At 41.5% G+C, this 27,315-nt stretch overlaps 1 protein-coding gene across 15 annotated transcripts in view; it reads left to right on the forward strand.

Moving 5' to 3' along the window:
* Nucleotides 1-27,315, forward strand: part of UNC13B (unc-13 homolog B) — a 239,348-nt gene that overhangs the window by 175,465 nt on the left and 36,568 nt on the right. For 7 of the 15 annotated variants that reach the window (XM_021065583.1, XM_021065567.1, XM_021065570.1 and 4 more), the window contains one exon: nucleotides 26,888-26,934. In XM_021065583.1, coding sequence (XP_020921242.1) covers nucleotides 26,888-26,934 — 47 coding nt within the window. Of the gene's footprint in view, nucleotides 1-3,247; nucleotides 9,585-24,491; nucleotides 24,515-26,887; nucleotides 26,935-27,315 lie in introns of those variants that run through there. The other 8 variants (XM_021065540.1, XM_021065546.1, XM_021065552.1 and 5 more) reach the window with 5 other exon arrangements.

Genomic DNA, 27,315 nt, shown 5'->3' on the forward strand with positions numbered 1-27,315 from the left:
TCCACTGCCAGGTTTTGAAGGCACTCCAGAGTGTCCTCCGCCCTAACCTTCTAAAACTGTGCTATTCAATATAGTAACCACCAGCCACATATGGTTGTTGAGTACTCAAAGAATGTCTAGTCTAAATTTAGATGTGCTATAAATATCAGATACATGTCAGGGTTCAAGGACTTAATATAAAAATAGAATGCAAATATACAATAATATTTTATATTGATTACATGTTGAAAGGATATCTTGGATAATGGGTTGAATAAAATACATTAATTTCATCTGTTTCTTTTTACTTTTGATGTATCTACTAGAAATTTTTTAAATTACGTATGTGGCTCACATATTTCTGTTGAACATTGCTGTTCTATACCTACATCATCAGCATAAGGATCAGGGCAGCTCTGCTAGCTGGAGAGCAAATGGAAGCCCCATAGTGGCAACCCTAGGGATGACAGGGACCATGCAGGTCTCTTTCTATAAGCCTCATATGCTAGAGAGATAGCAGCTAATTGGCAGTCTGGCAGAGACTGGTGCTGCCACTACCCTCTTTGTTTGTCCTGAATGAGTCCCCTCAAGTTGTAAGTGTATTTGGGGAGAGGTTTCCAACTTAGTTTTACAATAAAAGAGGGGTAGCAAGCCATCAATCTAGAAGAAAACCTAGAACTCAAAGGCAGCATGGTGTTATGAAAACAGAAGTGGACTAGAAAGTACACTTGGGTTCTAAATCATCTCTGACATCGCTTGTTTATTTTCATGGCATTGGATTCTCACTGTGTGCCAGGCCATAGGCTTGGCATAGTAATGCTACCTATGGCCTGGCACACAATGAGAATAGGATTCAGCCTTCAGTGTAATGGGATTCACACCCCCTTTGGGTCCTTAAGCAAGAGCCTTGCATTTAGGTGTCTGCCAAAGTAAATAGATTAACAATAAGGATGTCATTCTATGTCAAGTATTATAAACTTGAGTAATAGGGCTTTTGAGAAGCAAGAATAGCTGCCCTGCCAGAGACTTTCAAATTTAAACTGTATAAAAACATTATGATAGTCAAACAAAACTACTCCATAGGCTAGATTACAATGTAGTATGAGAGTACAGACTTTTATATTCTCTTAATACTTCTGATTCTCTTTATATTCTTCCAACTCCAGCATTTTCTGACTTTGTTTCTGGATCCTTTTATTCAGTGGCAAGAGTTTTTGTTTTCTTTTGAGCACCGTATGTGTCAGGCACTGTACTAGGTGCTAGGGATACAGCAGCGAAGAAAACAAGAGCCTCTGCTCACATTCTAGGATAGAGGTGGGGGAGAGAGACAGATAATAAATATATGATCTATCAGATGGTAATAAGTTTATAAAGAAATTATAGCAGAGTAAGGGGATAGAGAGTGTGAGGTTTTCAGGGGGATAAGAGAGTGTCCAGGAGCTAGATTCCTGCTCACATGCCTTCTTCAGTCTCCTGACAAGAGCCATAGGTAGTTAAGAAAAAAGAGAGCATGATGAGTGTTTAAGAAAAAAATTATTCTGGTAACTGTTAAAAATGGTAAGACAGACTTTATTCAGGGGGACTCTTACATAGGGGTTTTGTAATAAAGGAAAGAGATTAAGCACAACTCTGAATACAAGCATAAGTAGGAGTTTATAGCTGGGGAACAGGATGAGCATCAGTGGATGGAAAATTACTAAGAGGAAACGTCAGGAGTAGGGGGACATCTGGCTAAACTGACTTGACAGGATTTTTACTGGAGTCAGGCCAGGGTGGGGGATAAGAAATTTGGTTTTATATCAAAGTTGGGGAAATTTTCACTAAAATGACCCAGCAAGAATCTTGGAAAAACTGAACTGAAGAGAGCCCAAGATTAAAGGCCGAGTCGGAAAGACGACTCGGGAGCATGACTCAAGTTTGCTAAGAGAGAATCTTTGTTATGTCATCAGATTCTGGGCATATATGTATTTGTTTTATGGTTTGTTATATTCTTTGGTATAATAACCCCGGTACTGCTGAAAGGGAGCCCTAGAAAGGGCAAAGAATACCCAGCTCTCCTGACTGTAATTCGATTTTCATTCTGAGTTCTTGAAAGCTGAATTCTCTTTCATGCTACTGTACATTCCCTGAGGTTCTGTATCTCTTGGATACAATGCCTGAGCTTTTCTTTCCTTTGCCGTGTCCAAATTCTGGCCTATAAATCGGGTTCCTCCCCAGGCAGGTGAGGAGGGATGGCAAGTCCTAGGAACTGCAGTATAGGGACCTGGCTACTCATTTAATTTAGGGCATTCTTTATTCCCTTTGGCTCTTCTCACTTTTCAGAACCTTGAGAACCTGATTATTTTCTGTGACAAGATTCTCTATAACTGTTGATTCTTTCCCGAAGATTAATATCCTAAGGGTACCCCTACCTTCTGTGGCTCTAGAAATCCATTTACCATCATATTAGACATACACAACATAATTGGTAAATGGCCCAGGAATTATCTGATCTATGGATAGGGTGGGGGTAGTTAGGAGGTTCAAGGCTCTTAGCTTTCTACCTTCTGGCCTTGTTTCATACAAAATGAGAGGCTGCTTGATATATGTACAAAGAGTCCTGGCCTATTCCCAGAGGTCCCTCAGTTGTTTCCCCCAAGCCAAGATTTGGCTCAGAAGCAATTTTACAAGGAATACTTACTTTCCCAATAACATTTATTTGATAAGTCAGAGAGAGATGAATGAATCAGCCATTTCAGAAAACCGAAGGGTTTTTTTCCTCTTGTCTTTTTTTGGTAGGCTGGTGCTGATGCGGTGTGATTTAAGGGTCTTCTCCCTCAGCTTTCCAGCACTGAGGCTTATTTCCTTTTAATTAATTCGTTTTGTTTTGGTATGTTCAGTTTCCAAAAGCAGATATCCCTTGAAAAGCTGCCTTATTTTTCCCAGCCTTAGGCATTCCTTAGGAAGAGATTGCAGAAAGGTAAGGTCATTTTTGAGAGTGTATATATGAAATCTGGAGAATTGACTAGAGTGGATAGGCCAACAGGATAGAGCAGAATGATAGCTGGGTAACTTGAAGGAAACTAGAGGGCTAGGTTTGAGCTGGTTGGACCCCAAGGCCTCCTTATGCCACCCTGGTTCAAATATTGCTTCTTCTCCATGGCCTTTCCTGTCCTGGTTTTGCTGGGCTTCTCACCACCTTCCCATTGCCCACTCCTGGAATTAAATGCTCACTGTTTTTTTTGTTTTGTTTTTTTTTGTTTTTGTTTTTTTTTTTTTTTAGGGCTGCACCTGGCATATGGAGATTCCCAGGCTAGGAGTCATATCGGAGCTGCAGCTGCCAGCCTACGCCATAGCCACAGCAAAGTGGGATCTGAGCTGAGTCTGCAACTTACACCACAGCTCATGGTGACGCCAGGTCCTTAACCCACTGAATGAGGTCAAGGATTGAACCCACATCCTCATGGATACTAGTCAGGTTCATTACTGCTGTGCCACAACCGGAACTCCTAAATGCTTACTTTTTATTACAACTTCTATCAAAACATGTATCACTTTATTTTGTGATTGTTTGTATGCCTAATTTTGTCTCCAAACTTTATAAGTTAGGGAGCAGAAACTATGTCTTATATCTCTAGCACATAACTTAGTGCCTGGTACATCGATTGAATTGATTTAGAGGTCAGACTGTTCTTCTCATACTTAGGCCCTGTTATTACCTTCCTGTGGACAGTAGTAGCAAAGAGAGGCTGAAGAAGGAAGTGCCCTTGAATTAGGCCACCTGGTTCTGTGGGTTGGTTCATTCTGGCTCCTAGCATCATGTTGGGTTCTGAGCAAAGTAACTGGTTAATCCTCTGGGCATCACATTGAGCTCTGTCTCCTGTTTCAAAACCTAAGTATCCAGATGACTGAGTAGGGTTTGTGTCATTAGGGAACCCATGTCTCTAGGAGATAATTCTTAAGTCTAGAGTTCATCTGGAGGCAGTGGCTACCAATTCAGAAGAAGGTCTAGAGGATTTTGTTTGTTTAATGTGGAAGCAAGCATCTTTATTTGAGGCTGGGAGGAGTTGCTATGGCAGCTCTAGCTGGAAATTTCCTATGTGTCACCAATGTAGGAAACCAGGCAGCTCTGCCTTTCGTCCTTCCGGACACCATAGGAAAGGGCTCCGAACACAGTGGCTGTGCCACTTACCCCCTGTGTGGCTCACCAGCCAGTGTTGTAGGCACCTCACTCTTGGAGGAGACCCTGGTGAGACTGTCCATGAAGTTATGCTAAGCCTATCTGGATTACTGATTCAAGGGCTGAAGCAAATAGGCCCAGAGTTAACCTGACCTGTACTGATGAAATAGCGGGAGAGTCAGCTTCATTTGTTCCTGAGAAACAGCCTCTACCGGACCAAAGTGTTACTGGCCTTGGAGGATCTGGCAATGAGTTCTGGGCATCACTATCATAGAAAGGAAAGGCTTGTCTTCTGTAGCTATTTTTCCCTTCTTCATGCTTTCAGGCTGCCTAAGGGAGGATGGCAAGCCACCTGTTATCTGAATGAAATGTTGGGGGGGTACGTGTTTTGCTCTCCCCTTTAATTACCTTAAAAAGAAAACTTCTAGAAGAAAGGACTAACAAAGAGGACACTGAAGGCTTTCCCCTTGTGGCCAGTGGTAATGAACCCAACTAGTATCCATGAGGATGCGGATTCAATCCCTAACACCCCCCACCCCCAGTGGGTTAAGGATCTGGTATTGCCATGAGCTGTGGTGTAGGTTGCAGACTCGGCTCAGATCAGAGCACTTGGCTTGGATCTTGTTGTGGCTCTGGCGTAGGCTGGCAGCTGCAACTCCAATTTGACCCCTAGCCTGGGAACTTCCATATGCCATGGGTGTGGCCATTAAAAAAAAAAGAAGAATGACACTGTAATGGTAGGGTTCTAGACACAGCTGCAGACTGTTAGAAGAGACTGGGAAAGGTAGAGGTCTGGGGCTAGGATAGAAGACATGGTTCACTCAAATCAAATGATTTAGGCAATTGCACACTTAGCTTAGATATTGGTTTCCCTGCTTCATTGTCTCAGGGATATGTCAGTATTAATAACAACACTGCAGTGCTTTACAGTTCAATAATTACCAGTTTCTCATTTTAGCTTTATAACATTCTTGTGACTATCTCCCCCACTTTACCGACAAGGAAACTAAGAGGTCACGTTTTTAATCCAAGGTCACTGGTGAAGCAAGACCCAAAGTTAAGTCTCTGGGTTCTCAGTCTAGTAAGTGGCATTTGCTGGTGGCTTTATGTGGTCATACACAGCGCTTCCATTTTGGTTTAGTAAGCAGTCTTTCTTCTTTGAGACAGACTAATTAACTCTAGTCTACCAGGATAGCGATGTTGTTCAAAGCTGGTACCAGGTGAGACAAGAAAGGGAGACAAGAAAGGGGTGGCTTTGGAAATATTGATTTTGTACTTGTGGGAGGAGCAAAAGAAATGGATGAGTCATTCCTAGAATTGGAGGCTTTGCTGTCTAGGCAGCTGGGCAGTAAGCCCAAGCCCCAGGAGTTGTGGTTCTTCACGTAGAGCATCCTTTCTCCTCCCTCCTCCCCTCACCCTCCACCACTCACACACACACACAACTAGACTGATTTGGTCACATTAGGAGTATGTCTGATCCTGTTCCCTTGAAACATTGGAGTAAAGTATTAATGCCTAAAAAATAATAATTGGGCCTGTCTCATGCCTCACAGAATGGGTAGAGTTCTTAGAAGAGGAATTTCGAGGTGAAGTAGAGTTTTTACATGCGCTAGAGGGAAGAAGGGAAGAAATGAATTGGGAATTAATCTAATGTCTGTCTCTTGATTCTTGGCCTAGTTATTTCCAGTAAAAGGGGTCAGCTTCATCTTTATCTCAAGTCTTGTGACTCATTCTTCTGGTTCTTCCTAGTCTAGAGAAACACAGTGCTTTTAACTTTCAGACCCACAGGCTATAGTTGGTAGCTTTTCCTGAAAATGAGTTGCAATGGGAACAGTCAACGTGTGTACTTCACAGGCAATTTTTGTCTTTTAGGGTTAACTTGAGTACTGGGAAAAGAAGCAGGGGTTTAGAAGATTCAGAAATCTAGGTCACATCTAGAAATTGAAGAAATCATCTCTGGTTGAAGAACATGAAGGGTAGCCTATATCCTACCATTTTACCCCTCGTGGGGTGACCCAGCAGAGCCAGAGAGTATTGGCAGTCCTATGTGTTCCTGGGCTCTCTGCTTCACCCTTTGTACTGTATACTCTGCTCCTTCCCTACATTCTGCATGTTCCCAGTAAAAAGGGAGTGATTTCCCACCTCAAATAAAGTAGCAGTCATTTCTACTTCTGTAGTACAGTCACTAGTAGCATAGGGAGCAGGGGCAAGACTGGTAGTGGGTCTTTTTACACCTTTTTGGAGAACAGCAAAGTACCCTCTAGCCCTCTGTAACATAACCAACTCCCCACCTGCCCCATATATCATTCTCTCCAGGCCCATCAGAGCACTAGAGCAACCCTTCAAAAATCCAGCAGTGGACAGTGCTAGGAAATCACTTTGCCCTCATGGTCCTTTCTCCAAGTAAAGGGTTGCTGTCACTAAACAAAGGGAAAACATTTTGCACTATAAGCACAGGCAGGAGCAAACCTTTGAGTAGTTGATTCTTCATCAGAACAATAAACTGGGGGGAAAAAAAACAGAAAGAAAGAAACATTTGTATGTCTTGTCTTTTACTGTGTATGTGATTTGAGCTTTGGTGGTTAAGCATCTATTTGTTCATTCCTGAGCCGTACCCTCATGTTGAATTTGTAAAGGTTCAGTCATTGACCTCACCCCACCTATTTCCCAGGAGTTTGTCTCAATCATGTTACCTTTAGGTACTTGCTCAGAACACCAGGACTTGATTTGATCTTACATCAAAACTGATGGGATGCCAAGGAGAGAAAACTGACTGCCTATAACCTTTAACGCTAGCATTGGAAGGCAGGTCATAATTGACTCCTACCGTCATAGTAGGTACTGTTCTTATTCTTGCTTGACAGCTTGATTCATATTAAAGTTACCGTGCTGCTTTTTGACCTGAGTGCACTATTTTCCTTTTTCACTAGCTGCAGGATAAGAGTCAAACCAGGATCCAGGGACATGTGCCAGGTTTGGAGACCACACATGAGACCATTCCAGGCAGCACTGTGGGCCAAGCCTAAGGCATCAGCGAGCAATAATTGCTAAAAATAGACTGAAAAGAGCAGGTCAGGGTATTGGCTTCTCACATAATCTCTATTAACCGCCCTGACCAGAAACAAGAGGAAGAAGGCAAGAATCCCTCAGACCCAGAGGGAGAAAATGAAGCGATTGTTGCAAGAGTCAGAGGAAGAAATCATGGTCACTTTGGGACCTTCTTCCAGGCTTTCCCCAGATAAGGCTAAGGCAGAAACTCTTTGTGGCATCAAGAGCAAGTCCTCAGGCCCTGCTGGATCCTTACCAGAGGACAACTTCCTGCCCTCAAGCTGTGGGTCAGTAGCCTCAGCCATTGATGGGGGTAGAGATGGGGGCCTGGCCCAATGTTGTAGCTTTGGGCAGCAGGCCAGTAGCCAGCTTCCTTTGGGCTCCACTGCTTGTGTTTCAGGGTCTGGCTCTCAAGACCTCCCATTTGCCAGCAATACCACAAGCTGTCAAGAGCCCTCAGACAGGGATCAAGCCAAGCCCCTTATGTACAGAGGCCCTGGCCAAGGCTGCAGCCGTGAACAGCGAGAACCTTTGGGGGATGTAGTGGACTATATCATCAGAGAGCTGCAAGGTATCAGCCGTCTCCAAACTGAGATTGCTGAGTTGCAGCAGCACTTGAGCCAAGTCCGGGGTTCAGTGGATGAAGTCTCTAGTTGTGTAGACTCAGTTCTGAGTGAAATAGAAGGCTTGCAGGTGGGCAGCAGCTCCCTGGCCAAGGTGTGTGTGGGAGGAAAGGCCCAGGAACCCCATGTGGACAGACCAAGCGAGGAAGCCATCCTGTATCTGTATGGACTTCCTGAGCAAGATGGGGAAAATACAATGGAGCTGGTGCATAGCTTCCTGGCCAAGCACCTCTGTGTTAATGGCATACAGTGCAGCAGGCACATTAAAGAGGCTTACAGGGCGGGCAAAACCCCAGCGCCCAGGCCTACTGTTGTGAAGCTTGCAAATCTAGAGCACAGAGACCTCATATTGCAAAAGTCCATCCTCTTGCAGAGTTTGGGGGTCCGGATTGCCACAAGAGAAGAACCAAGCCAACCACAGTGCTATAAGAATCCCCAAAAGGAATCTCTATCATTTTTGGAACAAAAGCTTCAGGATCATAATTCAAATTCTTTAAATCTGGATGAACCAGTTTTTCAGGTGGAAACAGGGGACAGAGGACCGCTAACAGAAGCATATCAAATGAGGGCTCAGAATCAACACAGAGACCCCCAGACCCCTGAACAGCAAGGCCTTTGCTTCCTACCCAAGAACAATTTAGCAAAGCCAAATGATAAGTCTAAGCCAGGGGACGAAGTTCAAGGGACATCAGGAACATCCCAAGTTATCAGTGGCACCTATGGCGAATTGACAGGGAGAGAGGCTTCTCTGTCCAAGCTCCATCAATTTGAGGAACCTTCCCTAGTGTTACTCTCAAAAGAGGAGAATTCTGGGAAATCTCAGGTTTTTAACCAGTGCAACCAAGGACTTGAAGCATGTAAAGTAGCAAGAATAGAAAACAACTGCAGTGACAGAAGTGAGGCCAGCAGTTGCCTATCATTGTCTGGGTTGCTGAAGACAGAGGACAAACTCTTGGCCTGTGAAGCCGGGCTTGATATTCTGAGCACAAAGCAGTTAGAGGACCTTTTAACAGATAAGTCCAGAAGGTTTGCAACTCTGAGCTGTGATAGCATGATGGAGGAAATTATCATAGGGCCTGAGACTTTCAGTGACATGGTTCATATTGACTTGAATGAAGAGGAGGAATGTGCTGCTCAGGTTCTTAAAGATGTCTTTGAAAAGTCCTCTTGTCTGGGTGGCTCACAGGAGGATGAAGATGTAGAAATCAAGTTTTACCGCAGTAAACTGGGCCGAGCAATTCACCACTTTCGTTCAGCTTTGCAGGGTGTTTTTCAGAAGCTGGAAAATAGTGGGTCCATCACTCCTGAGGACCTGGAAAGCATTGAGAGTGGATCCCAGTCAGAGAACAGTGAAAGACTTCTTGGGACAGTGAGCTCAGGGGGAGCTCAGGATCTCTCAGTGGAGAGCCCTGGGAGTCAGGAGAGTGAGAGCTTGCTCAGCGTGGTCTCTGGTGGAGTGGGCATCTCCGTACAGGGAGACCAGACCTCGCAGGATCCCAGCAACATCTCTCTGGCTTCTCATAACTTGCCTCTTGCATATTCATTGCCAGGTTTTGCCCTGGCTCCATGTCTGGGAAGTGAAACTTGTTCCAGGCCTGAATCCCCCAAACAGGGGAGACTAAGCCTAGAGCAAGTGTGTGCAGAGACCATCTACCTCAACAAATGCATCGACAATTTTAAAAATGTTCTAAAAGAGAAAAGATTGAGGCAGAAAAAACTTTTGCACGAGCTAGTACAGAAGACAGACCATCTCTCAGTAGAAGACATGCACCCAGGTATTTCAGGTCTCTATTTAATGGGTTCACAAAGCTGTCTGGGTCAGGCCAGCATGAGACCCAGTTTGATGGTGAGTTTCACAAGGTAATGGGGGAGGTGCACAGCTCAACTCAGTCTCAATTACTGGAGTATAGATTTTAAGCTAATCCTGTGAGAGCTGGAGTGAAAGAGTTCAAAAGCAACAGGAAAGAAGTTCCTGTCTCTAGGGAGCTTCCAAGTTATTGGGGGCAGAGTGCTTTAGAAAAATACCTTTTCAGAAGAAGAAACATCAGGGCAAAAGTAGTTCATAGCTGCAGGACTTTTAGGATATTCTGGTGTAAAGTAGTTGTGGGGTAGGAGGTAGGAATGGGGAAAAGAGGCATGTTTCTCACAAGAACTTGGGCAGCTGATGCAATCCTATGTTGCATTTTAAAATTGTTTTCCATGGGTTTCTTGCTGAGATAAGATTGCTGTTTCTCCAGAAGCTGATGGGGCTTTTCCACTTCATAGGCCACTGTGGGAATTTCCCTTATCCCAATCTGATTTCTTCCTAACCCTGGATTTGACAACACAGAACCTTATTTCTGACTCGGAGCAGCCCAGGAACTACTTATAATGCTGGCCCTGCCCAATAGCCTGACCCTGCCCTCCATAGGTCATGTTCCCTTTCTTCCACCTCTAGCTACATAAAGGCTGCTTACCTAAGAGAGAATGGAATGGTTCTGGTTACAAAGAATGAGAGAACTTTTTTCTAGGTAGCATGAAGATAGGTAGCTTTAAAGTTACTTCTCTCAATCAGGGAGTTTGGGGCTAGCAGATGCAAACTATTATATATAGAATGGATAAACAACAAGGTCCTACTGGATAGAACAGGGAACTCTATTCAATATCTTGTAATAAACGATAATGCAAAAAGAATAACAATAAATAAGTAAATAAAATTACTTCTCCCAATCAAAATTAAATTTATCCAAAGATCATATGCTTTATTCATCTAATTTTAAATGTAAATGGGGTTGTCTTCTTATGCATATAACCTGATTAATCTTTCTAAGGCAAAATTAAAATTATGAAACATATTGTGTTGGCAAAGGTGTGAGAGAACACGCACACATACATTGCTAGTGGGATGGGAGTGGAAATTGATATAACCTCTAAGGAAGGCAACTGGCAAAATTTATCAGGATTATATATATATATCCTTTGAGCCCCAACGCGATTCCAGGAATACATGCTGCAGGTACATTTTCACATGTAGAAGGGAACATATGTTCAAGACTATTTTTGAAGCATTGTTTTTAATAGCAAAGATTGAAAACAATCTAAATGTTCGTTAAGAAAGGCTACTTAAATAATTTATTGGCACATTCAAACAATGGAATACAATATCATGCAGCTATGAAAAGGAAGAGGTACCTGTTAACTGAAATGAAAAGATATCTTTACATGAGAAAAAAAAAGGCGCAGAACACTGTGTATAAGATGCTTACATTTGTAGAAAAAAAAGAGTACACACACAAACCGGTGGTGTCTGTTTGTACATGTATAGAATATCTAACAAAGATGCATAAGAAACTGGTATGTGACTGCCCATGGGGAAAGGTATTAGGGGAAAAATTAATGCAGTGAAAGGAGATTTTCTACTGTATACCCTTTTATAATCTTTAGAATTTGAATAGTATCTATATAGCACCAAGTCATAAAACTACATTTAAAAAATGAACAATTAAAATCATGTTCCTTTTAAATATCCCTAGAACTGCACTGTATAGCTTATCAAAAAAGTCTAAATTCCTTCACTTGGCATTCAGACCATTTCAGGTGGTCCCTAGTTTATATTCCCAGGTTTATATTCCATTGTTAGACTATACTCCACCTAAAAGGAAAATGGTGTCTCACAAATTTGCCTTGTACTTTGTTTTTAACATATTCACATATACATGGTTCTTTCTAGTCTAAGGTGCTATGTTCACTGTATCAGCCTGGCAAAATTTGCTTTATTCTTCAGCATATAGCCAAAATATCACCTCTTCCAGGAAGCTTTCTGTAATTCCTTGATTACAAGAGATTTCGGTCTCCTCTTAACTTTGCAGCCCCTTTTATTTTTCCTTGGGCATTTAGAAATTATATTAGGAGTTCCCATCGTGGCGCAGTGGTTAACGAATCCGACTAGGAACCATGAGGTTGCGGGTTCGGTCCCTGCCCTTGCTCAGTGGGTTAACGATCCGGCGTTGCCGTGAGCTGTGGTGTAGGTTGCAGACGTGGCTCGGATCCCGTGTTGCTGTGGCTCTGGCGTAAGCCGGTGGCTACAGTTCCGTTTCAGCCCCTAGGCTGGGAACCTCCATATGCCGCGGGAGCGGCCCAAGAAATAGCAGCAACAACAATAAAAAAAGACAAAAAGACAAAAAAATAAATAAATAAATAAATAAAATAATTATAAAAAAAAAGAAATTATTATATTAAGCAACAATACAAACAACAAATATCAAAACAGTACTTCCTTATGGACTCCTTAAACCTTGGCAGCAGTAGATGTTAACATGGGCATCCAGAACACTGGAGCCAGTTCTTCAAGTTCTAGAATTTCCCTTTTGAGCTGACATCCTGCTCAATGATTCAGGAACTTGTGGTGCTCGTGGTAAGCAGGTGGTAGCAGCGGCAGAGATAATGAGAAGAAGGAGATTTTCTGAAACGCCAATAAGAAATCAAGCCAAAATTCTGGATACTTACCGAGACCCAGTCTGGTCTGAGGGCTACAGAGGGCATGGTAGAGAGGCTGCTGGGCATTGGCAGCATCCTTTTGGTGCTGGGTCCAGCCTGACTCTGGCACCATAGAGCAGGAGGAATAGAGCAAGGTTCAGAAATACCCAGGCCCACCTCTCTCCAACGCACTCTGGTTATAGAGTCTGCAGAAGCAGTCACCCTAACCTGGTAAACTGATTCAGTAAAACAGTGATGTTACCAGAGTGAAACATTTGAAAAAGTTCACTGCTCTACTTGAGACCTTTTAGGGCCTAAGTTTACTAGTACTATCTTACCACTAGTCTGAGTTATTTTTTTAATCTTTTTCCTTCTTTTTTATAAATGGGGAGGGTGTATATACCATGCAGTATTTTAAGCAATCAAACATGTATTACATTAAAATTCAATTTTTTCACTCCTACCAATATTAAGATAGCTTTTGCTAAGGCCATCATATGACCATCATATTGCCACTCTCTTAGTAACTTGACATAACTGATTACTTCTTTTTATTACAACAGCTTTTGGGGTATTTATATACCATAACATGCACCCTTAAAATCCCTTAAAAATGTGCAATTGAGTGGTTTCAGTATATTAAGAGTTATGCAACCATCAATTCTAGAACTTTTCTATCACCCCAAAAAGAACCCCCTAATGTATTAATGTCACTCTCCAGTCCACCTTTTCCCCAGCCTCTGGCAACTACTCATCCACTTTTTATTTCTATGACTTTGCCTGTTCTGGACATTGCATGTACATGGGTTTACATAATATATTGCCTTTACCGACTGGTTTCTTCAGCTTAACATAGTATTTTCAAGATTGACCCACGTGAGGAGTTCCCATTGTGGCTCAGTGGTTAACGAATCTGACTAGGAACCATGAAGGTTCGATCCCTGGCCTTTCTCAGTGGGTTAAGGATCCAGTGTTGCCGTGAGCTGTGGTGTAGGTTGCAGATGAGGCTCAGATCCCGCGTTGCTATGAATGGCTCCTCCTCATTCTCTCCTCCCCCCAGCCACTGGCAATCACCATTGTATTTTCTATCTCAATAAATTTGACCACTCTAGGTACCTCATACAATGTGTATTTGCAAAATATTTGTCCTTTTGTGACTGGCTTATTTCACTTGGCATAATGTCTTTGAAGTTCCTCTATGTTGTAGCATGTGTCAGAATTTCCTTCCTTTTTAAGTCTGAATACTATTCAGTTGTGTGTATACATACTACAGTTATTTTATCCAGTCATCCATCAGTGTACACTTACTTGGGTTTCTTCTACTTTTTGGCCATTGCAAATAATATTGCTACAAACATGGGTGCACAAATGTGTTTTGAGTTCTTGCTTTCATTTCTTTTGGGTATATACCCAGAAGTGGCACTGCCAGATCATATGGTAATTCTTATTATTTTTGAGGAATTGCCATATTATTTTCCGCAACAGCTGCACCGTTTTACATTCCCATCAACAGTGTACAAAAGTTCCAGTTTCCCCACATCCTTGCTCAGTAACACTTGTTATTTCCTGGTTGTTTTCATTTGTTTATTTTGTGTTGTTTTATAATAGCCATCATAGTGGGTGTGAAGTAGAGTGTAAAAGTTTTAAATTTTGATGAAGTTCAGTTTATCTATTCTTGTGTTGGTTTTGCTTTTACTTTCATAGCTAAGAAACTATTGTCTAATCATTGTCACAAAGATTTATTCTCATTTTTTTCTCAATGTTTTGTAGTTTTATTTAGCTCTTACGTTTAGGGCTATGATTTTTTCATAAACTATTTTGGCTCTTTATTTATTTTTTTAGGGCTGCACTCATGGCATATGGAGGTTCTAAGGCTAGGGGTCCATTGGAGCTGTAGCCGCTGGCCTATGACACTGCCACAGCAACATCATATCCAAGCCAAGTCTGCAACCTATACCACAGCTCATAGCAGCACTGGATCTTTAACCCACTGAGCAAAGCCAGGGACCAAACCTGTATCTTAATGGATGCTAGTCAGATTTGTTTCTTTTCTTTTTTTTTAAACCTTTTTTTTTTTTGGCTACACCCACAGCACGTGGAAGTTTCTGGGCCAGGGATTGAACACATGCCACAGCAATGACCTAAGATGCTGCAGTGATAACACTGGATCCTTAACCAACTACGCCACAAGAGGAACTCCCCAGATTCATTTCTGGTGAGCCACACTATAACTCCCTGTGATTCACTTTGAATTGATTTTTGTATATGGTGTGAGATAGGGATCCAGCTTCACTCTTGAGAATGTGTATGTCTAATTCTCCCAGCATTACTTGTTGAAAAAGAATATTCTTTATTCATCAAATCATCAAAAAATCAACTGGCCATAAGGGTAAGAGTTTATTTCTGGATTCACAATTCTATGTCATTATTCTTTAGTCTATTCTTAGGTCTCAATTTCTTCTTTTTGAAACACTTTCTTCACTTGGCTTCCAGAACACCTCTCTGTCTTGGTTCTCCTCCAACATTAATTTTCTTTTTATTGCTCAGTGAATTTTATTACATTTATAATTGTAGAACTATCATCACAACCCAATTTTATAGTATGTCCATCCCAAACCCCCAGTGTATCCCCCTACCCCCCAACCTGTCTCATTTGGAAGCCATGAGTTTTTCAAAGTCTGTGAGTCAGTATCTGTTCTGCAAAGAAGTTCATTGTGTCCTTTTTTCAGACTGCACATGTCAGTGAAAGCATTTGATGTTGGTGTCTCATTGTATGGCTGACTTCACTTAGCATGATAATTTCTAGGTCCATCTATGTTGCTGCAAATGCCATTATTTTGTTCCTTTTAATGGCTGAGTAATATTCCATTGTGTGTATGTACCACATCTTTATCCATTCCTCTGCTGATGGACATTTAGGTTGTTTCCACGTCTTGGCTATTGTATATAGTGCTACAGTGATCATTGGAGTATATATCTTTTCGAGTCATGGTTTTCTCTGGTTAGATGCCCAGGAGTGGGATTGCTGGTAATTCTACTTTCAGTTTTCTGAGGAATCTCCATACTGTTTTCCACAGTGGTTGCACCGATTTACAATTCCACCAACAGTGTAATAGGGTTCCTTTTTCTCCACATCCTCTCCAGCGTTTATTGTTTGCATACATTTTTTTGCCTTTTCTAGGGCCGCTCCCATGGCATATGGAGGGTCCCAGGCTAGGGGTCTAATTGGAGCTGTAGCTGCTGGCCTATGCCAGAGCCACAGCAACTTGGATTCCAAGCTGCATCTGCGAAACTACAACACAGCTAACGGCAACGCCAGATCCCCAACCCATTGAGCAAGGCCAGGGATCGAACCCTCAACTTCATGGTTCTTAGTTGGGTTTGTTAACTACTGAGCCACGACAGGAACTCCAGTTTGCTGACTTTTTGATGATGGCCATTCTGGCCTGTGTAAGGTGGTACCTCATAGTGGTTTGATTTGCATTTCTCTAGTAATTAGTAATGTCAAACATCTTTTCATGTGTTTTTTGGCCATCTGTATGTCTTCTTTGGAGAACTGTCTGTTTAGATCTTCTGCCCATTTTTTCATGGGGTGGTTTATTTTTTTGGTCTTGAGCTGTGGAAGGTGTTTATAAATTTTGGAGATTAATCCCTTGTCAGTTGATTCACTTGCAAAGATTTTCTCCCATTCTGTGGGTTGTCTTTTCATTTTGTTTAGGGTTTCCTTTGCTGTGCAGAAACTTTTAAGTTTAATTAAATCCCATTTGTTTATTTTTGTTTTTATTGTCATTACTCTAAGAGGTGGATCTGAGAAGATGTTGCTATCTATAGTTTATGTCAGAGAGTGTTTGGCCTATGTTTTCCTCTAAGAGTTTTTATAGTATCTGGTCTTATATCTAGATCTTTAATCCACTTTGAGTTTATTTTTGTGTGTGGTGTTAGGAAGTGTTCTTATTTCATTCTTTTCCATGTGGCTGTCCAGTTTTCCCAGCACTACTTGTTGAAGGGGCTGTCTTTTCTCCATTGTATATTCTTGCCTCATTTGTCATAGATAAGTTGACTGTAGTTGCCTGGGTTTAATTCTGGGGTTTCTATCCTGTTCCACTGATCTATATTTCTTTGTGTCAATACCATATGGTTTTGAGGACTGTGGCTTTGTAGTATAGTCTGAAGTCTGGGAGCCCGATTCCTCCAGCTCCATTTTTCTTTTTCAGGATGTCTTTGGCTATTTTGGGTCTTTTGTGCTTCCAAACAAACTTAAAATATTTTGTTTGAGTTCAGTGAAAAATGTCCTTGGTAATTTGATAGGGATTGCATTGAATCTATAGATTGCCTTGGGTAGTATAGTCATTTTGATAATGCTGAATCTTCCAATCCAAGAGCATGATATGTCTTTCCATCTACTTGTGTCATCTTTGATTTCTTTCATCAGCATCTTATAGTTTTCAGAGTACAGGTCTTTTGTCTCTTTAGGTAGGTTTATTCCTAGGTATTTTATTCTTTTCAATGTGATTTAAATGGGATTGTTTCCCTAATTTCTCCTTCTGATCTTTTGTGATTAGTATATAGAAATGTAGTCAATTTCTCTGTATCAATTTTGTATCCATAGACTTTGCCAAATTTATTGATGAGCTCTCATAGTTTTATGGTAGCATCTTTAGGATTCTCTAGGTATAGTATCATGTCATCTGTAAATAGGGATAGTTTTACTTTGTCCTTCCCAATTTGGATTCCTTTTATCTCTTTTTCTTCTCTGACTGCTGTGGCAAGGACTTTCAAAACTATGTTGAATACTTGTGGTGAGAGCAGGCATCCTTGTCTTGTTGCTGATCTCAGTGGGAATTCTTTCAGCTTTTCACCATTGGGAATGGTGTTAGCTGTGGATTTGTCATATATGGCCTTTATTATGTTGAGGTAGGTTCCCTCTATGCCCACATTCTGAAGGGTTTTTATCAGAAATGGGTGTTGGGTTTTGTCAAAGGCTTTTTCTGCATCTATTGAGAGGATCATATGGTTTTTATTTTTCAGTTTGTTAATGTGGTATATCGCACTGATTGATTTGTAGATATAGAAGAATCCTTGCATCCCTGGGATAAATCCCATTTGATTATGGTATACAATCTGTTTAATGTATTGTTGGATTCAGTTTGCTAGTATTTCGTTGAGGATTTTTGCATCTATGTTCATCAGGGAAATTGGTCTGTAATTTTCTTTTTTGTGGTATCTTTGTCTGGTTTTGGTATCAGGGTGATAGTGGCCTCATAAAATGAGTTTTGGAGTGTTCCTTCCTCTTCAGTTTTTGCAATAGTTTCAGAAGGATAGGTGTTAGCTCTTCTCTAAATGTTTGGTTGAATTCTCCTGTGAGGCCATCTGGTCCTGGACTTTTGTTTCTTAGAAGTTTTTTCATCACAGTTTCAATTTCAGTACTTGTGAATGGTCTGTTCGTCTTTGCTATTTCATCTTGGTTTAATCTTGGAAGATTGTACTTTTCTAAGAATTTGTCCATTTCTTCTAGGTTTTCCGTTTTATTGGTGTATAGTTGCATGTAGTAGTCTCTTATGATCCTTTGTATTTCTGTAATGTCTGTTGTAACTTCTCCTTTTTCATTTCTAATTTTATTGATTAGAGGCCTCTCTCTTTTTTTTTTCTTGATAAGTCTGGCTAAGGGTTTATCAATTTAGTTGATATTTCCAAAGAACTAGGTTTTAGTTTCGTTGATCTTTTCTGTGGTTTTCTTTGTTTCTATTTCATTTATTTCTGCTCTGATTTTTATGATTTCTTTCCTTCTGCTAACTTTAGGTCTTGTCTGTTCTTCCCTCCGTAGCTGCTTTTGATGTAAATTTAGGTTGTTTATTTGAGCTTTTTCTTGTTTCCTGAGGTGGGGTTGTATTTCTATAAACTTCCCTCTTAGAAATGCTTCTGCTGCATTCCATATGTTTTGGAGTGTGGTATCTTTGTTGTCATTTGCTTCTAGGAATTTTTTAATTTCCTCTTTGATTTCTTCTGTGATCCATTGGTTATTTAGTAGCATGTTGTTTAGTCTCCATGTGTTTGTGTTTTTTCCAGTGTTTTTCTTGTTGATTTCTAGTCGTATAGCATTGCAGTCGGAAAAGATGCTTGATATGATTTCAATTTTCTTAAAGTTACCAAGGCTTGTTTTGTGGACCAGAATGTGATCAATACTAGAGAATGTTCCGTGTGCATTTGGGAAGAATGTGTAGTCTGCTCCTTTTGAATGGAATGTCCTATAAACATCTATTAAGTCCATCTGGTCTAATGCTTCATTTAGGGCCTGTGGGTTTTTTTGTTGTTGTTGTTGTTGTTGTTGATTTCCTGTCTGGATGATCTGTCCATTGCTGTAAGTTGGGTGCCAATGTCTGCCGCTCTCATTGTGTTATTGTCAATTTCTTCTTTTAAGGTTGTTAGCAGTTGCCGTATATATTGAGGTGATCTCATGTTGGGTGCATGTATATTTACAATTGTTATACTTTGGTCTTGGATTGACCCTTTGATCATTATCTAATGTCCTTCTTTGTCTTTCATAATATTCTTTATTTTAAGGTCTGTTTTGTCTGATGTGAGTATTGCTGCTCCAGCTTTATTTTGATTCCTGTTTTTATGGAATATTTTCTTCCATCCTCTCATTTTCAATTTGTATGTGTCCTTAGAAGTAAGGTGGGTCTCTTGAAGACACCATATATATATATATATATCTTATTTTTGTATCCATTCAGCCAGTCTGTGTCTTTTGGTTGGAGCATTTAGTCCATTAACATTTAAGGTAATTATTGATATGTATGTTCTTATTGCCATTTTATTAATTGTTTTGGATTTGTTTTTGTTTGCTTGTTTGTTTTGTCTTTCAGCCTTTTCTAGGGCTGCATCTGTGTCATATGGAGGTTCCCAGGCTGGGCATATAATCAGAGCTGCCAGCCTATGCCATAGCCACAGCAATGCCAGATCCAAGCCGCATCTGAGACCTGTACCACAGCTCACGAAACCACCAGATCCCCTGAGCAAGACCAGGGACGAACCCGCAACCTCATGGTTCCTAGTTGGATTTGTTAACCACTGAGCCATGACGGGAACTCTTAGATTTGGCTTTGTTGCTCTTTTTTCTTCCCTTCTCTTGTTCTCTCCTCTTGTGGTTTGATGACTATCTTTAGTGTTGTATTTGAGTTGATTTTTCTTATTTGTGGGTATCAATTTAGATTTTTAGTTTGCAGTTGCCCTGATGTTTCGATATAGGAGTCTATATATATAGAGGTTGTTTTATGTTGTTGGTCTCTTAACTGCAAGTGCATCTCCAGTGTCCTGCATTTGTACCCCCCTCTTCTCACGATTTCTGATTTTGGTAGCACAATTGTTCATGGATGATTTCCTATGTTTATCATATATTTGCCTTTACTGATAAGCCTTGTCAGTTGTGGTATATTTGTTTCTAGTTGTGGCCTTTTCCTTTCTGCTTAAAGAAGTTCTTTTAGTATTTGCTGTAAAGCTGGTTTACGTTGCTGAATTCTCTCAACTTTTGCTTATCTGTAAAGCTTTTGATTTCTCCTTCAAATCTGAATGAGAGCCTTGCTGGGTAGAGTAATCTTGCTTGGAGTTTTTTTCCTTTCATCACGTGAAGTATATCATGCCACTCCCTTCTGGCCTGCAGAGTTTCTGCTGAAAAATCTGCCAATAACCTTATTGGGGTTCCCTTGTGTGTTACTTGTTTGTTTTCCCTAGCTGCTTTCAATATTTTTCTCTTTGTCTTTAATTTTGGTCAGTTTGATTAATATGTGTCTCGGTGTATTCCTTCTTGGGTTTATTTTATATGGTACTTGTCGCACATCCTGGATTTGAGTGAATGGTTCCTTTCCCATGTTAGGGAAGTTTTCAGCTACTATCTCTTCCAATGTTTTTTCTATCCCTTTCTCTCTCTCCTCTCCTCTGGTACCGTGTAATGCAGATGTTGGTGCATTTAACATTGTACCAGAGTTCATTTAGACTGTCTTCATTTCTTTTCAATCTTTTTTCTCTTTTCTGTTCTGCATCTGTGATTTCCACTAGTCTGTCCTCTACCTCACTTATTTGTTCTTCTGCCTCCTGTATTCTGCTGTTGGCTGCTTCTAATGAATTTTTTATTTCAGTTATTGTATTTTACATCTCTCCTTGCTTAAGTTTTAAATCTTGAATTTCTTCACTCAGTGTTTGGTGTAATCAATCTTTGCCTCCAGTTTATTTCCAATGTCTTGCATCATCTTCAGCATCAACAGTCTAAAGTCTTTTTCCTGGAGGCTGATAATCAGATAACTTAGCTGTTTTTCTGGGGTTTTTCTTTCTCCCTTTTCTGAGTTGTAGTTCTCTGTGTTTTCATTTTTATAGGTTTTTGTTGTGTTGTCCTTTTTACAGATAATAGAGTTGTAGCCTCTCTTAGTTCTGATGTTTGCCCCCCTTGTGGTTGAAGTTGGTGCAGGGGCTTGCTGTAGGCTTCCTGATGGGAGGGACTGGTGTCTGCCCACTGGTAGGTGGGGCTGATTCCTATCCCTCTGGTGAATGGAGCTTTGTTTCTCAGTGAGATTAGAGGTTGGTGTGTGCCTGGGGGTCTTTAGGCAGTCTGTTTACTGATGCGTGGGGCAGGAATATTGTTTTGGCCTGGGGTTTCCCAGTGCTGATGGGTAGGCCATATTTTCCCAAAATGGCCACCTCTAGAGGAGCACACGCTGATGAATTTTTCCCGAGATGTTTGCCCCCAATGAACCTCCCCCACAATGAGCCACAGTAACCCCCTGTTTTCCCAGGAGATCCTCCAAGAACTGCGGTCAGGTCCAAACCAGATTCTTCTGGAGTCTCTGCTTTGCCATGGGACCCAGTGTACACGAAAACCTGTATGTGCCTTTCAAGAATGGGGTCTCTGTTTCACCCAGTCCCGTGGAGCTCCTGTGCACAAGCCCCACTGGCCTTCAATGCTAGATGCTATGGGGGCTTTTTCTCCCAATGCCAGATCCCCAGGCATGGGGACCTGACGCAGAGCTCAGAACTCTCACTCCTGTAGGTGAGTCTCTGTGATACAGTTACTTTCCAGTCTGTGGCTGCCCACCCAGTGGTATGGGGTTGCTTACATCATGTGATCACCCCTCCTACCATGTTGATGTGGCCCCATCTTTGTCTTCCGGAGTAGAATATCTATTGGAAAGTTTCCAGTCCATTTGGTTCAAGGTCATTCAGCATTTGTTTGTAATTTTGTTGTTTTCATAAAAGAAGTTGAGCTCTATTTCTTCTATTCAGCCATCTTAATCCTGTCTCCTCCTCCAACATTATTGATCATTCCTTCCTATGTCATTTCGCTGGTCCCTCTTTATCTTTCCAACCTCGCAGTATCCCAGGATTCAATCCTGACTTCATTTTTTAATTCATACTCACTTCCTAGGTAATCTCTTTTAGTCTCATGTATTTCATAATCATAAGCATTCCCAGATTTATATCTCTGGCCTAGACATCTTCCAGAAACACCAGACTCCATATCTACTTAATATCAACATTTGCATATAAATAGGCATCTCAGATTTGATATATCCAAAATCCTTTTCCCCAAGCCCCTGCCAAACCTGCTTTTCCTATATAGTCTTTTTTACTAGTAAATGGAAACACCATTCTCTCTCTCTCTTTTTATTGCCATGCCCACAGAATGCTGAATTCCCAGGCCAGGGATTGAACTCATGCCACATCAGTAACCAGAGCCACAGCACTGACAATGCCAATCCTTAACCCACTGAGCCCCCAGGTAATTCCCAGAAACTCTGCTCTTACAGCTAGCCACTCCTAGCTCAAATCCATAGAGATATTCTTGACTTCTTATTTTCTTTTACAATTCATATCCAATCAATTAGTACATTTTGCCTGCTTTGCCTTTAAAAAACAATCCCAAATCTTACCAGTAACATCCTTATGTAAGTCATTTTCTCTTGTGTAGGTGATTGCAGTGGTCTAACTGGTCTCTCTGCTTCTACCCTTGTTCCTCTACAGTCTGTTCTCCCAAACGAGAATAATCCTCATAAAACGTGAGTTAGATAATATCACTTCTCTGTTCAAAACCTTCCACTTGTTCTTCTGTCTCTCTCAAAATGAAAGCCACTATGCCTATCAGGGCCTGTAGAGCCCTATTTGAACTGGTACGCTGTGACACCAACTATGCTGTCACCCTAGGCTTTGCACTTGCTGTGTGTTCTGACTGGAACACATTTCTCCTAGAACTCTGAATAGCTTCTTTACTCATTTCCTTCATGTCTCTGCTTAGATGTTGCTTTATCAATGAGGCCTCCCTGACAACTTTTTATAAATTTTAATATAAATTATAACATCACCACAGGAACCATTATCTTTTCCCTTTACCTGAATTTATCAGCAGAGTTCCTGTCACATGTGATACAAGTATTTCCAGGTCCTGGAATCAGAGAGGCTAGAGTTTTTTGTTTGTTTAGGGTTTTTTATTTGTTTGTTTGTTTTGGCTATACCAGCAGCCAGGACTTGAATCCGAGCCACAGCTGTGACCTATTCCAGGGCTGTGGTGACACCAGATCCTTAACACACTGTACCACAGGTGAAACTCCCAGAGTGTTTTTTTGAATTTTGGCTTTGCCATTTGCTGTGATTTTAGGCAAATTTCTTAACATCTCTAATCTTCAGTTTAATCATTAAAATAATGGAGATGATAGTATTTACCCAGTAGAATCATGAGAAATAGATGAGCTCACTCAAATACCAGATATGTAGTGTGTTTATTTACTGTTAGCTATTGTCATCTTCTCCATCATCATTATTAGTTGTCTGCTCCTCCTAATAGAATAGAGGTTTCTCAGGGTCAGGATTCACTGCTGCATCCCTGGCACTGAAAACAGAGCCTAGTGTGCAGTAGGTTCTCAATAAGTATTTAAGAAATGAATCCTTACAATAATCCTGGGAAGTAGCTGCTCTTATCCTCTTTTTACAGATAAGGAAATGCAGGCTCAAATAAGTTGAATGCCTCAAGTCTTTTGACTCCCAAGTACAATGGAATTAAGATTGTTTTAACAATGAGGAAGTATGTCACTTCCTTATAAGATGGACTGTCTGAAAGAGTGAGATCATTCTTAAGGGTCAGGGATTTTCCTGTAAAGCAGGTGTTCTGTAGACATAAATTGAAAACTAAATCCTAGTGGAAAAATCCTAAGGCATTTTAGGAAGTTGGGAATCACAAAAAAAAAAAAAATATTTCTAACAAGAAAAGGCTTTTTTGAAGAAAAAAAAAAAAGAAAATGTTTGTCCAATGGGTGGGACAAACTGAAGGACTAATACAGAAGTTATTTGGAGTCTGGAAAATGCTACAGGCTGTTGGCTAGGAGGCTCTCTTTTCTTTGGTGAAGGCAAAAGACATGTTCGTAGAAAAGCTGTTGTTCTCTAAGTCCTAGAAGTTAGGTTCCTTTCACTACATACAAATGCTAGGTGCTAGGAGATGTGTTAAACCCTCTGGGTACAAAGGAAAAATAATACAGTCTGTATAATTCTTGCTCTCAAGAAGTTCACAAGGTATAAAGGGAGATGTTTATACAGACAAATAACAAGGAGAGAGTACTGATAGCATACTGTCATAGAAGGGTGCACAAAGAAGCATGGGCATCATGGGTATATAGTAGAAAGCACCACATTCTGTTTTTGAGAGGAAGGCAGACAAATTTTCACAGAGGCATTATCTGAGATAAGTCTCAAGTCTGAGCTCACTGAATAGATGTAAGAGGCCAGATCAAGGAGAGCCTTGATGGACTTGTCATAGATTGGATTTTATGCTTTAGGCATTATAGGGGAACTCTGGGAAGAATAGAAGGACACAATGGAAGTAACTCTTGACGTGATGTGTACAATATATTTAAGATAAATTTAAGATAGTGGAGGAAGAGAGATACCTTTAACAGGGTCAGTTAAAGTGTTCCTTACCTAGTTTCCTTTTTCTTTTCTTTTTTTCTCTGTCCTTTGGGTTTTATAGCCAAACCTGGGATATTCTAAACTAAAAAGCAAGGACCAGCAAATACAAGAAGTAAGGATTCTGGAAGCTAGGCTCTATGAACTGCCCAGTTGTTCAGAGGACCTCTCCCTCTCCTCCATGTCCCTTGAGATTTAGCTGGCATTTTCTTTAGGCTCCCAGATATAGGAATGAATCTACTAACCTCTCTGCCCTTTTTTTTCCCCTGCTCTTTCTCTCCTTGCAGAAGAAAAGCGAGGAGCCCTTCAGGTTATACTCTGGCCCTTTGGGGTCCTTTTTGTTGTCACTTCTCTCCCCTTCCTCCTGAGCTCTGTGCGTGTGTGTGTTTGTGCGTGTGTGTGCGCGTGTGTGTGCATATGATCTATGCCTCTGAGCTCTGGCTCATGCATCTTGTCTGTTTTTCCTGAAAGCAGTTTGTGTGCATGCTCCGTGCCCGTGTGTGCTCTTGCAAATATCCCTGGAGCACAGGGTGAGAATGTGTGTGCCAGCATGGTATACATTCATTGTAGCATGTGTGTGCTTAGACTTGGACTCAATTAAACTCCCCCACACACTAATTGCCCTCCTCTTTTCTTACTCTGCGCAGTGTGTGTCCAGTTTCTACTTGTTGCTGCAGATTGGCATATGCTGTAATCCCTCGCAGAGCCCAGCATGCACACATACTTTGAATTTGAGAGCAGGAGCTGCTGTAGGCATTTTGTGCCTTTTGCCTGGAGCCTAAGTGTGAATGTGCTTTTATGCTTCTGAATAGGCTTCCTGGTCTCTCTGTGAGCACAAGCTTCTATAGACCTGTGATGTGGTTTCCCCATGCCGTGTGAATGCATAGTGTATCAGTGTTCTGTGCCTGCAAGCACTTGTTCTTGAAGACAGTAATATTTTGCTTTGGCAGTGACTTGGGCCCTAGTGAACAATAAATCCTCCCCCATGGGTGTGTGCACATGTTCTGTAGCCCTATGTGCAAGATCCATGGTCACCTATGTTTCCTCAGGTGCAAGTCATGTCTGTGAAGGTACCTCCTATTGGTACTTTGTCTAGACCTCCTCTGGATCACTCAGCCCTCCTTCTGTTCCTTGTGTGTGCATGCTCTATGCTGCGTCTGCAGGATTCTGCAGACTTGCTGTCCCTCCCACCCCCCTGCCCAAGCACAGGAAATGTGTTATCTGAGCCTGTGAACCTTGCCTGCCAAAGACTTTTTGTGACTTTGTTTCCTTAAGCCCAGTGGTTTCTGGCAAACATCTAATTCTAGGTAGGAAATAACAGTCTGCTCAGTGCAGTGACTTTTTCCAAAGGGAGGATAAGTTCTGATTGATAGGATCAGGGAATTTAGGAATGGGCTCCTCTCACATGCAACCTTAAGAGACTTGATTCAGCCACTTCTGGCTGCCTTTTGGGCCTGGCCTTTGCTCCACCATATCATCCCACTCACAGAACCAGGGCAGGAGGTGGAAGCAGCGAAATGTGCTCATGAAGGACTATAGGCAGTAGACAGGCTTGATTTGAGTACCAGCAACTGAAGGGTCTTACTGAGAAGGGTCCTGAGTCCAAAGTTCATCCTGCACCTACTGCTTACCAACTTTTACATCACCCATTAGTCTTTCCTACCTCTCATATTTTACTACTTGCCCCTCATTTTGTCTATAACTTCTCCCATCCTTAGCCCTCCCAAACTTTACCCCCTCTCTAGAGCTAAATAGCTTACTTGTACCTCCCTTGTTCTGGAGCTCATTTGCTCCAGGATGGTTAGCTGGAGCCCAGGTCTCAGGTGGTGGGGAAGTTGGGGTGGAGGAGCAGGAAGCCGCAGACCTGCCCATACTAAGTCTGTTGAGCCTACACAGCATGTACCATTGGTTCTCTGGAGAGGCTTGGCAGCTTTGGAACTCTCTCTGTACACTGCTTGAAGGATTTACTGTGGGGTTTTTGCACAGAAACCTTTAAAAAGTGTTTTCCAGCTATTCCTTCCTTGAATTAGTTGGTGCCCCAATTTTCAACTTCTTATTGTAGAGCTCATAAAATTCACCAGTGATGATCCAAATGTCTAATCTGCCCTGGGTTCTCTTGTTTTATGGAGTTTATCAAATGTGGAGTGTACTCAGTGTCAGTGATTTAGGGCTTCGAGGCACCTAAGCCAAGTCAAATTGAAAGATAACATAGGAATCCAGAAAGACCAGGTCTGACTGAGACAGTTAAGATAATTTAAGAATATAGCTGAAAGAAAGACCAGATTCTAAATGAAATTTTCCTTTTAGGCCTGGAAACCTAAATGGGCCCTTCTCCTGGCCTTAGCTAACTGTTATATATACAGTGGGTTATGTGAGGGGCCTATCGATTCTGGCAACTCTCACGCTCCCGGTGGACCTTAGTCCTAGGATCTCAGTGGGCTTGGCCTTCCTTATATTCTCCCCATTCACTGGGGAAAAAGGAGGTGAAGTACTGTTTCAGCAGTCTGCTTGTTTCCCTGGTTGATCAAATGAGACATCAGGCTGGGTATGTCACCAGTGGGGTATGTGACCTGCACTGCTGCGAGCTTCCTACTTTTTACTGCTCATTGCCTGACCAAAAAAAAAAAAAAAAAGCAGTCCCCCATCTTTCCAGGATCTAACTTTTTTCTATCTCTTTTAAAAGATTCCAGATGATGGTGACCCCTCTTTGCCTCAGTGGCTCCCAGAAGGGTAAGTATTGTGCTACAAGATTTCTGTGAATTTTATACAGTCTCTTATACTACTAGCTTTTCTCTTGGGAAGCAGAAGAATCAACTTTATCAGCTGGATTCGGGGAAGGAAGAGGTTCCACTGTAGAGACTCTTTGGTTCTCTGGGGCAGAGGAGAGAACTCTGCAGACTGATTCCTCAGAAACAGAAAAGAGCTTTGCAGAGTGATTCCCCTGGAGCAGGGGAGGGACCTTTGGGGCTCCTCTATCCTTAGGCTAGAATGATGTATTGCATCATAATGGTGATATTCCCTTCATTTATGAGAATGAGGAAATTAGAAAAATATCTGTGTTTAGAGACAGTTTCCTTCTATTCTGTTGTTCATAGTGTAGCTGATTAGATT

The sequence above is a fragment of the Sus scrofa genome, chromosome 1 (assembly GCF_000003025.6).
Source record: "Sus scrofa isolate TJ Tabasco breed Duroc chromosome 1, Sscrofa11.1, whole genome shotgun sequence".
Lineage (NCBI taxonomy): Eukaryota > Metazoa > Chordata > Mammalia > Artiodactyla > Suidae > Sus > Sus scrofa.